This window comes from Oncorhynchus mykiss, chromosome 12 (assembly GCF_057628025.1).
Source record: "Oncorhynchus mykiss isolate SJ-2025 chromosome 12, ASM5762802v1, whole genome shotgun sequence".
Classification (NCBI taxonomy): domain Eukaryota; kingdom Metazoa; phylum Chordata; class Actinopteri; order Salmoniformes; family Salmonidae; genus Oncorhynchus; species Oncorhynchus mykiss.
Genome location: NC_143033.1, coordinates 40,184,503 through 40,201,342, shown reverse-complemented (window position 1 = coordinate 40,201,342; position 16,840 = coordinate 40,184,503). Strand labels below are relative to the sequence as shown.

The following is a 16,840-nucleotide window of genomic DNA, read 5'->3' as shown; positions in this document are numbered from 1 at the left end:
GTCATGTAGTGTGGGTATGTCTAGGATTGCAGAAGTCCCTTTACGGTAATACTCTCAGGTTTTCCAAAAAACCTGGACGAAGGAGTCCCGGATTTCCTTATTCCTGATTACAGGAATATTCTAACCGGGATTTCTAGTTTTTTTTTAGAAAATTACTGGAATTTTGTTGTCCTAGTTTGACAAAACCCATTGGAAATTTTGGGACGTCACAACATTCAACTTCTGTGTGACATGTCGTAATATTATACCTCCGCTTCTACACTTTGATCTCAGCCCTCTTCTGTATCTGTAGTGCACTTATCCCACTCACTCCCTCCAGAGATACCCTACTCATTTGTTCAGAATAATGGGGCACAGTTGGCGACAGGGAATACCTCCATTACTGTTATTGGCATCGGTGGTGCAGCTTATTATGCCTCTCACAGAGTGGTTTGATGTTGTCGGAGGCTCACCTGGATTGGAGCCAAAGGGGCAGCTTTCAGACCTCCAGCCCCCAGCACTTTATGTTCAAAGATTACATGGGCGTAGGCCTTGCTCACGACTCCCCTGTGATTGACTTAACTTAATTTAGCAGACCCCGAATGCTGTAGAATGCCAGGATAGGCTTTTTCATAATCTGTCCACCCCAGAGTTTTTTTTGTTTTTTACATTTGTCTCATCCTGTTACAGATTTGTGTTGTCACCATGACAGAACCTGATCGCTTCAAAATATGTTTGGGACATATTTTCCTTCCTGAAATCCAATGGTTTCCCATTTAGTTCTATTAGTAGTTATGTCTGAAAGATGTCCTTAAACCCACTTAGTGCGCCTGAACGGTCACCTTCCACTGCAGTACTTGTTTTTCCTTTCTGTACACTCATCTCACTCCCCATTTAACACATCGGTAGTCAGTGGGGTGCCTCAGTTAACCAGGGGAGCTGCATTATCTTCACAGCAATTTTACAGTAATGCACTCTCAAAATAGAAAGGCAGCAAATCACTATTGTTGCTTCACTACTTAAATTGCCTCCTTTTGCCATTGTAATCATCTTTGTGGAAAAGCTACACAAAAATGTATGGTAGTGTGAAACAATCTTGAGTCTGAATATAAGCAAGGTTGGGTAGGTTACTTACTAAATGTAATCCGTTACAGTTACTAGTTACGGTACAAAATTGTAATCAGTAATACCCAGTAACGTAGTCTGGTTACATTCCGTTACTTTTGGATTACTTTCCCCTTAACTACAATGTTTTTAAAGAAAGTAAAAGAAAGTAAAAAGGATAGCTAAATATTTACCAGGAAAAATTATTCAGCATATAACACAAGCATTAATTGAGAGTCGGGTGAACTACTGTTCGGTGGTCTGGGGAAATGCATCATCAAGTGAAGTTAGGAGGCTGCAGAATGCACAGAATAAAGCAGCAAGGATTGTTTTAAGGTGGAGATATGGTTCTTCTGTTGCAGTCATGCGCAGTGTTCTTGGTTGGTCATCAATCGACCAGATAATTGAAAAAAACATGCTTATTTTATAATATACACTGCTCAAAAAAATAAAGGGAACACTAAAATAACACATCCTAGAATGAATGAAATATTCTTATTAAATACTTTTTTCTTTACATAGTTGAATTTGCTGACAACAAAATCACAAAAATTATCAATAGAAATCAAATGTATCAACCCATGGAGGTCTGGATTTGGAGTCACACTCAAAATTAAAGTGGAAAACCACACTACAGGCTGATCCAACTTTGATGTAATGTCCTTAAAACAAGTCAAAATTAGGCTCAGTAGTGAGTGTGGCCTCCACGTGCCTGTATGACCTCCCTACAACGCCTGGGCATGCTCCTGATGAGGTGGCGGATGGTCTCCTGAGGGATCTCCTCCCAGACCTGGACTAAAGCATCCTCCAACTCCTGGACAGTCTGTGGTGCAACGTGGCGTTGGTGGATGGAGCGAGACATGATGTCCCAGATGTGCTCAATTGGATTCAGGTCTGGGGAACGGGCGGGCCAGTCCATAGCATCAATGCCTTCCTCTTGCAGGAACTGCTGTGGCACTCCAGCCACATGAGGTCTAGCATTGTCTTGCATTAGGAGGAACCCAGGGCCAACCACACCAGCATATGGTCTCACAAGGGGTCTGAGGATCTCATCTCGGTACCAAATGGCAGTCAGGCTACCTCTGGCGAGCACATGGAGGGCTGTGCGGCCCCCCAAAGAAATGCCACCCCACACCATGACTGACCCACCGCCAAACAGTTGCAGGCAGCAGAACGTTCTCCACGGCGTCTCCAGACTGTCACGTCTGTCACGTGCTCAGTGTGAACCTGCTTTCATCTGTGAAGAGCACAGGGCGCCAGTGGCGAATTTGCCAATCTTGGTGTTCTCTGGCAAATGCCAAACGTCCTGCACGGTGTTGGGCTGTAAGCACAACCCCCACAACTCCTCATGGAGTCTGTTTCTGACTGTTTGAGCAGACACATGCACACTTGTGGCCTGCTGGAGGTCATTTTGCAGGGCTCTGGCAGTGCTCCTCCTTGCACAAAGGTGGAGGTAGCGGTCCTGCTGCTGGGTTGTTGCCCTCCTACGGCCCCCTCCACGTCTCCTGATGTACTGGCCTGTCTCCTAGTAGCGCCTCCATGCTCTGGACACTACGCTGACAGACACAGCAAACCTTCTTGCCACAGCTCGCATTGATGTGCCATCCTGGATGAGCTGCACTACCTGAGCCACTTGTGTGGGTTGTAGACTCCGTCTCATGCTACCACTAGAGTGAAAGCATCGCCAGCATTCAAAAGTGACCAAAACATCAGCCAGGAAGCATAGGAACTGAGAAGTGGTCTGTGGTTATCACCTGCAGAACCACTCCTTTATTGGGGGTGTCTTGCTAATTGCCTATAATTTCCACCTGTTGTCTATACCATTTGCACAACAGCATGTGAAATTTATTGTCAATCAGTGTTGCTTCCTAAGTGGACAGTTTGATTTCACAGAAGTGTGATTGACTTGGAGTTACATTGTGTTGTTTAAGTGTTCCCTTTATTTGTTTGAGCAGTGTACATCATTTAAAACGGCCAAGTTCTATACACAATGGTATTCAGTTGGTAAGAGACAGACATTCCGTAAATACTAGGAATAGATTGTCCACCATCTATGTGTTGTCCAGACAGAAAAGAGAAATAGGCAAAAGAACATTTCGATTTAGAGCAATAAAGAAATTGAATAAATTAACTGAGCAAACTAGAAACCTTTCAATATATACATTTAAACATTATTTTAAAACAATTTAAATATAGTATATAAAAATGTTGTGGGACTATAGTAGATGAAGAATCAATATTTTTTAGATTGAGTATTTATTGGGTCATTATGCTAGAATATTATGTATGTTTGTAATAGTGTGTTATATGTGAAAGTGTGTTTGTATTTTAATGTTAAGGACTTGGAAGATTAGTCCAAATGGGGACTAAAAGAGATCCAAATCAAATGTAAACAAACACTATAAAGGTGGGAGACGCCTTGTTATTATTTCAACTGCTGATTGCCATATATTCAGGGTTGGGGAGTAACGGATTATATCATGGGTGGATTACAAGTAATCCGTTACATGTAAGTGATTACAACAACAAAAAAGGTACCTGTTAATCCGTTACCAGCTAAAAACTAGATGATTACCTTAAGGATTACTTTTAAATACAGAAAGGATTTTGCAACCAAAAAAACGGGCACTTCTGTTTTCTCAATGACATCCAAATCAGCATTGAACAAGGGCACAACTTTAAGTTTGTTCCACGTGAGCGAGTCTGACCACAAGTCAGAGACCACTATGATGACACACCAAATGTGTTTGATGGATCGCGGGAAAAGAGCATGAATAAACTTTCGTAGGCTACAGTCCAAGCTGTCTTCCAATGGTGTGACTGCTGTCGGCATCCAAAGATTATCCAACTTGAATAAACGCTTGGAGGTAAGGATGACAGCAGTGTTGTAGTCTACTTGCAACAGCTGCATAGTAAAGATCCCAGCCTATGGAATAAAAGTGGGGCCTTTTATTGTGCAATCTAATTCATGTAGATACAATTTTTTTTCCATAGGCCTAATGGAAACATGCTCAAACTCGCACACTTTTGATAGACTTAAAGGGGCAATTTGTAGTTGCTACATCCATTTTTTTACTTCTAAATTATATATATATATATATCTCCATTGATTCTGGAAGAATATAATTTATAAATGCCTCATGAGTTTAGTTCAACTTTCACACTCCATGAGAACCCAAAATATAAGATTTGTTTTTCTCCAATGTTTGTAAACATTATAAATGTAAACAAAACACTGCCTCACAACATGGTTAAAACAATTTTGATATCATGGATGGTCAGTCTATTCATCTGAGAGTGGTTCCATTTCTCCAGGCCCATCCCTCAGCTTTTTACCGAAACAGAGGCGGAACGACCGTATTGTTATTGTTTCATCTGTGGATTTGCACTTTAAACAGCTGCATATTATCAAGATATCAAAGTGTCACCAACCAAATTCTTAATTTGGCCTATAAGAAATGCTGCATATGGAATTCATTTTTCACATGTAAATAGCAAATTTCAGTAGCGCTCAAAGCATGCCATTCCATGAGCGCAACATTTATTTTTCAACTCGAATCAATGAGCCCGATCAGTCCTCCAATAACAACAAAATCATAAACAGAGTAGGGCTGGCTAATAAGTCCTTAGTTTTGTGGATATGCTCAGGTAAAACCATTTGGCTAATCTATACTTCCATATTTCCAAGTCCTATTCGTAAAGATCAATGGGTATTACATTTATTAGAATGACTGGAATTCTGATAGACTATTTGGTTAATGTAAAGATCATTTAATCGCATAATCTTATGTAGTAGAAAGCGATGGGTTAGAAGAAGCCTACATAACCAACCCATAAAGTACAATTTAACACCTATATATGGCCAGCTATGTAAACTTTAACATTGCTTTATCCTGCAATAGATGTCATTAAATTGGTAACATTCATGTTTGTTTTCTTCCAATGCCTCTTAAACAGGCTTATATATTGGGTTCTGATGGGGTATGACAGTTGAGCGAAGTTCTTGAGGCATTTATACCTTATATTCAAGAATCAGTGGGTACGTATCATTAATGTATACAGTGCCTTCAGAAAGTATTCATACCCCTTGACTTATTCCACATTACAGGCTGAATTTCAATTGGATTACATTCGTTTTTTTCTCACCCATCTACACACAACACCCCATAATGACAAAGTGGAAACACGTTTTTAGACATTTTTGCAAATGTATTGGAAAATGAAATACAGTTATCTCACTCATTTACATAAGTATTCACACCCCTGGGGTCAATACTTTGTAAAATGTAATTTGGATGTGTTGTGGAAATTCTTACACAGGGACACTCAAAGTCAATCTTAAATGAATCATTGTTCATTTGTCAGCGTGCTGGAGAGGTTCCAACAAACTTCATGCACCATAGTGAGTCAGAAGCTCTGCCTGGGCAGTCCCAGCAGTTGTCTTATATACAGCTATGCACAGACAAGTTATATTTGCATCATTTAACATAATTCATTAATCATTACCATTTTGCTTCATTCATGTGACAGACCAATACTGGTTCATAACATGTGACAGACCAATACCTCACGAGGCTTCTTCTCTCTAAACTGAGACCTTCAAACTGAGATATCTTTCGTTCAAAACAAAGGTCTGGGCGTACTGCCAAATTGCAGCTACTGATAGTGAGGATTTGTTCAGTCAGTCACTTGCATGAACACAGAAATTGGTTTATAGAACAGCACGTATAACATAACAGAGGGGATTACAGCTTTGAGTTGTCTTGGGTATGCCTATCAGCTGTGCACTTCTGGATTTAGTGATATTTTCTCCCATTCTTCCTTGCAGATTTTCTCAAACTCTTAAGTTAGATGGGGAGCGGTGGTGAACAGCAATCTTCAAGTCTTTCTGCAGATTTTCAATGGGATTCAAGTCTGGGCTTTGGCTGGGCCACTGAAGGATTTTCACATTTTTGTTCTGAAGCCATTCCAGCGCTGCTTTGGCTGTATGCTTGGGATCATTGTCCTGTTGGGATGTAAAATCTTCACCCCAGTCTAAGGTCGTTTGCACTCTGAAGCAGATTCTCATCAAGGATTTGCCTGCATTTGGCTCCATTCTGTGTTCCCTTACCAGTCTACCAGTCCCTGCTGCTGAAAATCAACCCCATTTTATGATGCTGCCACCACCAGCCTTCACGATAGGGATGGTGTTAGACAGGTGATGAGCTGTTGCTGGTTTTCTCCAGACATAGTACTTTGCATTCAGACCCAAAATTAACATTTTTGTCTCATCAGACCACAGAATCTTTTGCATTTTCACGTGCCTTTTTGCAAAGTTCAGGTGTGCTGTCGTGAGCTTTTTTTCTCAGGAGTGGCTTCTGTCTGGTCACTCTCCCATCAAGCCTAGATTGGTGAAGTGCTGTAGAGACTGTTGTCCTTCTGGCAGGTTCTCCCATCTCAGCCAAGGAACTCTGTAGTTCTGTCAGAGTGGTCCTTGGGTTCTTGGTCACCTCCCTGATCAAGGTCCTTCTTGCCCGATTGCTCAGCTCTAGGCAGTCTGGCTGTCCATTTCCCAATGGAGACCACTGTGCTCTTGCAAACTTTCAAAACTCTAGAAATGGTTTAATACCCTTCCCCAGATAGATGCCTCATCACCAATGTTCCCTCTAAATTGCACACCCAGGCAGTAGACCGAGACTGCCACACAGAAATATCAGCCCACAGAGAGAAACACGAGATTGAACTTCACTCAACTTTCTAGAGCAGTGGTCACAGACTGGTCAATCTCCAAACGTTTATTTTTTAAAACTCAACGATAAAGCCTGGTGTAACACTTTTGTTTTATTTGTCTTGGACGGTAGGTGCACCCGATTCAGCTGCCCAGAACGCCGGGTAGGCGAACTGTTGCCATTTTTAACCATTTCATGTATCTGAAAGTACAAACTCTGCCTTCCCGACAGGCCCAGAGAGCAAATCAAGTGCACTATAGGCCTACCGCTGACCAATCGGATGGCTCAGATGCCCGTGTCTGCAGTAACGTAGCTGGCATAAAAGAAAGCTACAGCAAAGTTGATACTGTGAATTTTCTAAAAGTTTAAAACAATGACGAGAAAGAAACTTAACGAATACAGAAAAGATATGCTGTAGAAATATCTAAGAATATTTTGCTTTCTCTGTTCCTATGAGTAACAACATAAACTTGTGCACGAGGCAAAAATAATGTGGCGCGACTCGAGTTTCGCCATCAGCAGGAAGACGGTGTCCCTTTTTGTTCATGGTCAGTGGAGGAAAGGGAGAGAGGAGGGATGCAGAGGCGGACTTTGTCTGCTGTTGTCTTCCTCCGCTGAGACTGACCATCAGATGCAGGCACCATTAGCGCAGTAAAATAAAAACGTATGATTTTAAATGTATGCTCACTCAGCTGTGCTTCACAAGTAATAAAACAATGGATATATTACAGGTGTGATCATACAGCCTACCTCAAATTCTGAAATATATATATTTTTAAATGGCCTGATCAACAATGCATTGGCAGGGCAATTCAAGCAAAGCCAATATGCGGTGATAATGGTCGTGGCTAGCATTTTGTCTCAATGTGATCTTGACTCAAAAGGTTGGTGACCACTGTTCTAGAGTTTTCCCTATTAACACTATCAAAGTTTCCCTTTACTGTGGCAATTGTGATTGAATCAACCTAATATTTGCCACTTTCAATGCAGCATACTGAAACAAAACAAACTATGCAAGAGACTTTGTTGTAGGCAGAATGCATCGGAGTAGGATTCTATTGCATTGACATGCACGAATCAGCCCGTACTCTACACAGACCTGTGCGGCATAAACAAACAGAACTGCAGGAGGCCTATATGTATATAGACCATTGCCATATATGGATCTGTGCCATTTACTTTGACCTGGACTGTGTTTACAGCATGAGTGGTCGTGAGTAGGTGCGCTTGTTTTGAGATCAATGCAAGATCTGCATGTAGCCACATGTGCATATTTTGTTCATATCCTTTAATAGTTAGTGAGTTTTTAGCCCAGTTATAGATAATTAGTATTCAGCAATAGGTGACTGATTGCTTCCATCAAGAGCACAAAATGTGTACATTTCCAGACATCTTTGAAAAGCAAGTCAGGTAAAGAGCTTATTTTTTTTACTTTAAAGGGGCAGTGTTGTATTTTGAGACAGGCTTGAATAAGCTAAGTAACCAATAGGCAGAGGGTAGCATAATTTGTCTTATTCTCTAAAAATGGTATGGGAATAATAATGCATTTTATTTTGTGAAGTGGTCTCTTGCATCAAACAACACAACATTTTTAGCCTTGGATTTCATGGTATAGTTTATTCACTGTCAACTGTGGGACCTTATATAGACAGGTGTGTTTCTTTCTAAATCATGTCCAATCAATTGAGTTGGCCACAGGTGGACTCCAATCAGTTTATAGTGACATCTCAAGGATGATCAAAGGAAATTGGATGCACCGGAGCTCAATTTGGAGTGTCATAGCAAAGGGAGTGTGAATACTTATGTAAATGAGATTTCTGTATATAATTTTCAATGAATGTGCTAAAAGGTCTAAAAACAAGTTTTCACTTTGTCATTATTCAGGCTGTAACACAACAAAATGTAGAATAAGTCAAGGGGTATGAATACTTTCGGAAGGCACTGTAAATCCACAAATTGATGCAGCAACTGCAGATTGCAGAGACCTAGATATTGCAAAGCCGTAAATCCTCATTTCAATGCAGTCTGAGGGATTTCTACAGCAAAAGACTAGAAGGCGTAACGTTTTGATGCCACCCACTTATTAGAAGCGTATCTGGCTCTTGCCCTTAGAAAAATCTGGCTTGAAGTCTGTCCCGAACTTTGGAAATGAAGCAGATGGCCTTTTTGCGGCGTTGTCGTTGACTCCCCGTTTTGCCGTGCTCAGAGTGAGTGAGTGATCCAGGGAAGACTGCATTACCGGATTTTAGCGCAGAGTCCTCTGCCTGTCCTTTCCAACTAAATCTACATAATTAGAGAGAGGGAAATTGAGACTGAAGAAGACGGAGCAGCGAAGTGAGTTTCTCCCGCAATGACCTTATCAAACTTAGCGGGAGCAGCAAACAGTCGGGGCCCCGCTCACTGCAGTGACAAATGGAGCTGATGAAGTTTGTGTGCGAGGGGGATGGAGGGAACCAGTTCCTTAAATTTGCGGCTGTCTGTGCCCACAGTCATCCATCAGTGCTGTGGTGTTTGCTTATGAAGTGCCCTCTCCACTCACCTAACCAGCCAGCCACAGCCAACTGCCTCTTGGACGGACCTTTTGATTACTGTAAAACCGTTGCCCCATTTTGTTCAACTTTTTCCATCCTCATCTTACTTCCTTTATGAACAAAGTACATACTTTATCCACTGATATGGCCGACAGACAATAGCCCTCAAGCTCCTCTTTGGTCACTTACAGTGCCTTCAGAAAGTATTCATACCCCTTGACTTATTCCACATTTTGTTGCATTACAGCATGAATTCAAAATGGATAAAATATTTTTTGTATCACCCATCTACACACAGTACACCATAATGACAAAGTGAAAACATGTTTTTATACATTTTTGCAAATTGATTGAAAATGAAATACAGATATCTAATTTACCTAGGTATTCACACCCCCTACTTTGTAGAAGCACCTTTGGCAGTGATTACAGCTTTGTGTCATCTCGGGTGTGTCTGTATCAGCTTTGCGTCATCTCGGGTGTGTCTGTATCAGCTTTGCGTCATCTCGGGTGTGTCTGTATCAGCTTTGCGTCATCTCGGGTGTGTCTGTATCAGCTTTGCGTCGTCTCGGGTGTGTCTGTATCAGCTTTGCGTCGTCTCGGGTGTGTCTGTATCAGCTTTGTGTCGTCTCGGGTGTGTCTGTATCAGCTTTGTGTCGTCTCGGGTGTGTCTGTATCAGCTTTGTGTCGTCTCGGGTGTGTCTGTATCAGCTTTGTGTCATCTCGGGTGTGTCTGTATCAGCTTTGTGTCATCTTGGGTGTGTCTGAATCAGCTTTGCACATTTGGATTTGAGGATTTTCTCCCATTCTTCCTTGTAGATTTCTTAAATTTAGATGGGGAGCGGTGGTGAAGAAGACTTTCCACAGATTTTCATTGGGATTCAGGTCTGGGTTTTAGCTGGGCCACTCAAGGACTTTCACATTCTTGTCCTGAAGCCATTACAGAGTGGCTTTGGCTGTATACTTGGGATCATTGACCTGTTGGAACATGAATCTTCGCCCCCCAGTCAGGTCATTTTCACTCTGAAGCAGATTCTCATCAATGATTTGCCTGTATTTGGCTCCATTCATTGTTCCCTCTATCCTTACCAGTTTCCCAGTCCCTGCAGCATCCCCATAGCAAGATGCTTCACGGTAGGGATGGTGTTAGACGGGTGATGAGCTGTGCCTGGTTTTCTCCAGACATAGCGCTTTGCATTCAGGGCAAATAGTTACATTTTTGTCTCATCAGACCACAGCATCTTTTGCCTTATGTTCTCAGAGTCTTTCACAATGCCTTTTTGCAAACTCCAGGCATGCTGTCGTTCCTTTTTCTCAGGAGTGGCTTCCGTCTGGCCACTTTCCCATCAAGCCCAGATTGGTGAAGTGCTCTAGAGACTTGTCTTTCTGGCAGGTTCTCCCATCTCAGCCAAGGAACTCTGTAGTTCTGTCAGATTGGTCATTGGGTTCTTGGTCACCTCCCTGACCAAGGTCCTTCTTGCCCAGTTGCTCAGTTTGGTCAGACAACGAGCTTTAGGCAGTCTGGGTAGTTCCATATTTTTCCCATTGTGCTCTTGAAAACTTTCAACACTCTCTATAAATGGTTTGATACCCTTCCCCAGATATGTGCCTCATAGTTTCTGCTCTGGCATGCATTGTCAACTGTGGGACCTTCAAATCAAGAATGCGAGGCGACCATCTCTGTCGGCGCCATTGCATGAGGGAATCTGTAACTCCTTATATAGACATGCGTGTTTCTTTCTAAATCATGTCCAAGCAATCCAAGTTGTCGTGACGACTCAAGGATGATCAAAGGAAGTTGGATGCACCTGAGCTCAATTTGGCATGTCATAGCAAAGGGGTGTGAATACTAATGTATAAATTAGATTTCATTTGAAATAAATTAGCAAACATTTCTAAAAACACGTTTTCACTGTCATTATGGGGTATTGTGTGTAGATGGGTGAAAACTGTTTTAACATGTTTTCACTGTCATTATGGGGTATTGTGTGTAGATGGGTGAAAACTGTATTAACATGTTTTCACTGTCATTATGGGGTATTGTGTGTAGATGGGTGAAAACTGTATTAACATGTTTTCACTGTCATTATGGGGTATTGTGTGTAGATGGGTGAAAACTGTATTAACATGTTTTCACTGTCATTATGGGGTATTGTGTGTAGATGGGTGAACTGTATTAACATGTTTTCACTGTCATTATGGGGTATTGTGTGTAGATGGGTGAAGTCTGTATTAACATGTTTTCACTGTCATTATGGGGTATTGTGTGTAGATGGGTGAAAACTGTATTAACATGTTTTCACTGTCATTATGGGGTATTGTGTGTAGATGGGTGAAAACTGTATTAACATGTTTTCACTGTCATTATGGGGTATTGTGTGTAGATGGGTGAACTGTATTAACATGTTTTCACTGTCATTATGGGGTATTGTGTGTAGATGGGTGAAAACTGTATTAACATGTTTTCACTGTCATTATGGGGTATTGTGTGTAGATGGGTGAAAACTGTATTAACATGTTTTCACTGTCATTATGGGGTATTGTGTGTAGATGGGTGAAAACTGTATTAACATGTTTTCACTGTCATTATGGGGTATTGTGTGTAAACTGTATTAACATGTTTTCACTGTCATTATGGGGTATTGTGTGTAGATGGGTGAACTGTATTAACATGTTTTCCACCATTTTGAATTCAGGCTGTCACACAAAATGTGGAATAAGTAAAGGGGTATGAGTAACTTTCTGAAGACACTGTATCATCAACGTCTCTTTGTCTCAGTATAACCATTGCATCTCAACTGGCCTTTGTAATAGCGTGGAGCGGTAGAAAATAACCGTGCCTCCATATATCATTGCCATAGCATATCATCACATTGGCATAGCATTGAGTAGACGGTTCCATTTGTAGACTTTTGTTTTCCTAATTACCTTGTTGATGTTATTATGAGGTCTGGTTTGTTATCCTGAGGGTGCACAGTAATGACATTTACAGCTCATGTTAATGTAATGTTGTTCTCTGTGGCTTCTCTAGAGTGTATTCATAGGAGTAAAGGGGCAATCCACAGCTAAAACAAAGTGTATCCTTGCCACTGTTTAGGTAAATAGATGAGGGATGGACAAATGTAACCACTATTTCTATTTTGACCTCAGAACATGGTTTAGGGAGTATACTCTTGTTCTAATGTCTGCCTTTGCTGTTGGCCAAGTCTAGCATTTTGCAATGGGTCATGTAGGACTACCTACCGATGTACCTGGCTGTGTCAAATTGAGCCAGTCACCTCTCTTGACAAGGAAATGCTGCTTTAGCCTACTACAAATACAGTCCAGTGATTACTGTATTGTCACACAATAGGATACTTCATGTTGATTTATGATGTGAAGGGATTGATTTAGAGGTTGTCCAGCTTTCTCCCTCATTATGAATGTCAATAATCTCGTATCAATACCTTTGACACCAGCTTTGTTTTTAGCCAACCTGCATCACCGCGGCAGTCCGAATGCATTTAAATAAGGTCACCTTATAGGGGCAATCAAAAGTTGAAACAATAACAAAGGCAATTCCCTGCCCTAGTTTTGACAAAAAGCAGAGGGATGGGGCTGGAGAAATGCAACTACTCTCAAATTCATAGACAGAGCTATGGATGTAAGGACTGACCATCCATGATATCACAATTATAGTTTTAACCATGTTTTGAGGTTGTATAGTGTTTTTGTTTAGATTAACTTTAACATTGAAGTAATATGTTAACATGTTAATATATATATATATATTTATTTATTTCTTTTTTTTTTTACCAGGTAGGCCAGTTGAGAACAATTCTCATTTACAACTGCGACCTGGCTGAGAGAAAGCAAAAACAACTGCGTCAAAAACAACAACACAGAGTTACACATGGGATGAACAAAAGGAAAGTCAATAACACAATATATCTGTATATATATGTGTGGTTCTGATGGGGTTAGACAGTTAAACTAAGCTCATGATGCATTTATGTTCTATTCTTCAAGAATCAATACACTATCTTCTATTTATAACTCCAAAAAATAAATGTAGCAACTGCAGATTGCTCAAAAGCATTATTTGAGCAATTGAAGCGCATGATCATGTGAACTAAAAGTGCGCGAAATTAAATGACAGGTAGTCCTAAATCGACTGACTATGGTCATGACGCTGTGCAGATGATTTCAGCACCACGAGCGCAGGAAGAGCTCCACACTATTTTACATGCTAGTGCTTAAGTGCGTGCACGCATGTGATGACTAATAGAAAGTAAGTAGGGGTTCAAGGCGCATGGCGGACTCAGTTTTTCGCCTAAATATATTATCCAAAATTGTTCCGTTTATTGTTCGCGTATCTGTTGGTATACCCTTTATGTTCTACTGTAGACGTTTTAATTTCCTCTACGCCTTTCAGAAGCAGAGGAGCCTGTAGGAGGCGATGTAGACTCCAGTGAGGAATGTGGAACACAGATGTGCATCCAGTGTGTGTGTGTGTGAGAGAGAACCATAGACTGTAAAAAGAACAGAGTACAGCTTTTGCATTGTGTGCTAGGCTACGTCATTGTGATCCCCGAGAATTCTCTCTGCTCCCCACATCGTCACTCCGACCGGTCCTCGACTCTGAAACGGCTTCGACAAGATAGTATCACCAGGTAAGAGATTAAAACATATATTTCCCCCTCAAACAGTCTGAAATAGATACGTTCATATTGTTCTCTTAAATGTCTGTCTCTTGAAATTACCCTACATCAAGGAAATGCTATAAGTATTGTAGTATTCTATGATATAAGCCAATCTCAATGATCTCATATTGATACTATTCACATGGGAACTTTTGCGGTAAATTTATTGGAATTGAATGATGTCTCTATCGTTCAAATACAATAATAATCCTGATTTCTGTTCATTGGAGCCATGAATGTGTTATCTCAAAACTGAAGCGCAATTACGCACGGCTAATAGTCCTTTCAATTATTTAAATAATTTAATCGGGCGTGCCATGAATGGTGAGCCTATACACGGAGGGCATATATGCTACTGTATCCCCCCTGCTCAATGTCATTGGCGTATTGTATAGTAACATTTTGCTACTGATCTCAAAGGGGTTTTAATTTCCATTTAGGTCAATCTAATGGGACAATCGAGGCGTTTGATTCCATTTGCCTCGTCGCACTGAGGTTGGAGAGAAGGACATTAGCCTACCACCCTGAAGTGAAAATCAAACCCCAACGAAATGACAACCAAGGAGTCAGAGAATGTGGGTCTCTCCATACCACTGTGCATCTACAACGGGGCTTCCCAAACCAACGGCACCTGCATGGACCAAATGGACCGCTTCTTCCAGCCGTTCTCCTCTACCTTTGCGCTCATGGTGCTGGTGGCCATGATCATTGGGATAATATTGGTTTCCCTGGCAGCATTTCACTTTAACAAGAGGAGGATGAAGAAGAGGAAGATCCAGCGTGCCCAGGAGGAATACGAGCGTGACAACCGCAGCCCGTCCACCAAGACGAAGAGAGAACCCACGAGACCATCCATTATTGTCCGACCGTCGCCTCCAGATAGTGAACACCGGCCACACTCCGTTGTCCAAAATACCAGTTATCACATTCAGGAGGACCCTGGTACCTTACCCATTGCAAATAATGAGTCAGAATTGGATATGGCACACATTGAGAAAGGAAATGGACAAGTCCTGGAAACGGTCATCTTGTCTTGATAACGCTGCAGTTGAAAATGTTGGGACTTTGTAAATAGACAACATATCCACGTTATAGTTCAGGTGTAACTGACTGAAATAAACTCTTACCATCAATTTGGGATTAACTGGGATAAGCAATATGGCACAAAAACAAACACTCTGACCTCAAGGAACTATGGTTGCCATTTCATCATAAATCACACTGAGTGGATTAATATCTGTGCCACGTGCATAAAAGTAGAATAATTCAGTATATTATAATTCATTTGTGGGATAATTTCAGCAAAGGACCATTTGGTAAAGTATTCTACATTGAAGACAGGCTATGCGTGAAGGATAATGATGCCCACTTGAAAGAGCGCTGTCCATGGTGCTGAAATGTATATTCATGTGCCGCTAGCACATTTCCTTGTGTAGATGTAAATTGCTAGTCGTCCTTAAAGTATTCTAAAGTATTTATTTCTACAACTACTATTCTACTCCTGGACTTGTACATTTTAGAATTAGATTTCTAACTAAAGGCATTTTCACTAAAAGTTCATTCAACCTTTTTAAAAGTAACTGTCCAGTGAAAATCTCACTTTTAAAAGTTCATATTCTGTTATCTCATACCCAAATAATGTTGTTGACTCATCCTATACACGTATGCAACCAAAGCATAAAAATAAACCTCAAACTTGTTTCTCAAACAGCATTTCGAAAATGCTTGTTATTTCCTCACAGAGGATTATGTCATCCTCCTGAGGAGAATGAGCTGGCCAATCAAGTCTACCCGCATTCATATTTTTCAGTGATATGCGCACAATTATGTTGTTGGGATACACCCACACCATTCCAACATATAAAAACATAGTATTCCTTCCAAAAAAGGTTAATTAACTATTTCAATCATATATAATAGAAATCTGGAAACACTGGACAGTTACTTTAAAACCAGTACCACATAACACGATTGACTTTATACATCATTCAGTAGCTACTGTCAGGCTTGAAATGGATGACATAGCACATTTGATGTAATATGCTCTGGTGACCATGCATTCCTCTTAGTGTTAATCCATTTTATTTTATTTCGACAACGCTTTCAAAAGAAGAGCAAGTAGATGTCGGAAGATGCCTTGAGAGGAACTAGACTTGGTATGTGCTATGTATGGCACCCTTTTCCAAAGTTTTACAGGAGCTATCAAATAAAGCTTTTAAGTCATGTTTGAAAAGGTTTTTCACAATCCTACTTCAGACTTTTGGCTTTGTTAAAAGTGCGGCAAGAGGCTTAAGTTGTAATTTGTTGCAATTAGTTAGTGCAGACTGCATTTAAAAAATAGACTCAAATCATTATTTTCAGAGTTACATAGTTTCATTTAAATGATGTATTTTTATTGGTAGTTGATCATCTGCATTTAGTTTGTAGTAATGCACTCTTACAGATGTCATGAACTTTCATGTGCCAGGTGGTAGCTGTGGGTCTTAATATAGCACTTTCACTATTTATAATGTATCCTCTGAAATGTAATAAATCGGGAATCATAAACAAATATTTCTTAGCGCTTTTTGTCTTTAATGCAAGTGACATTTAGTCTATTTTTCTACCTCAAAACAAACCGAATATTTTTAAATATGTAGTCTGTAACAATTTAACACTGTGACGCTGGAAAACCCCTATGTGTTCTGAGCTTCACTTTTGAGTGAATCCTCTCAAAAAACCTTGGTTCTACCCATAACGACAGACCTACCCTTGACTTAAAGCCACGTCCACCTCTCTTCTGATTGGCTGGCTCATTGGGGAGTTGAGTGCTTTGACAGGTTCTCCTCTAAGAGGG

General features: G+C 40.7%; 1 protein-coding gene across 1 annotated transcript; it reads left to right on the top strand.

Annotated features, from left to right (window-relative positions):
• Positions 1-13,859: 13,859 nt before the first annotated feature.
• On the top strand, positions 13,860-16,555 carry si:dkey-183i3.9 (uncharacterized protein C11orf87 homolog). The gene is made up of 2 exons (XM_021623754.3): positions 13,860-13,974; positions 14,445-16,555. Exon 2 carries the CDS (start codon positions 14,556-14,558, stop codon positions 15,039-15,041), a length of 486 nt encoding a protein of 161 aa, XP_021479429.1. The 5' UTR covers positions 13,860-13,974; positions 14,445-14,555; the 3' UTR covers positions 15,042-16,555.
• The last annotated feature ends 285 nt before the right edge of the window (positions 16,556-16,840 follow it).

What these genes read in the sequence shown, in the direction of transcription:
- si:dkey-183i3.9 (XM_021623754.3), top strand. Translation starts at nt 14,556, where the DNA reads ATGACAACCAAGGAGTCAGAGAATGTGGGTCTCTCCATACCACTGTGC.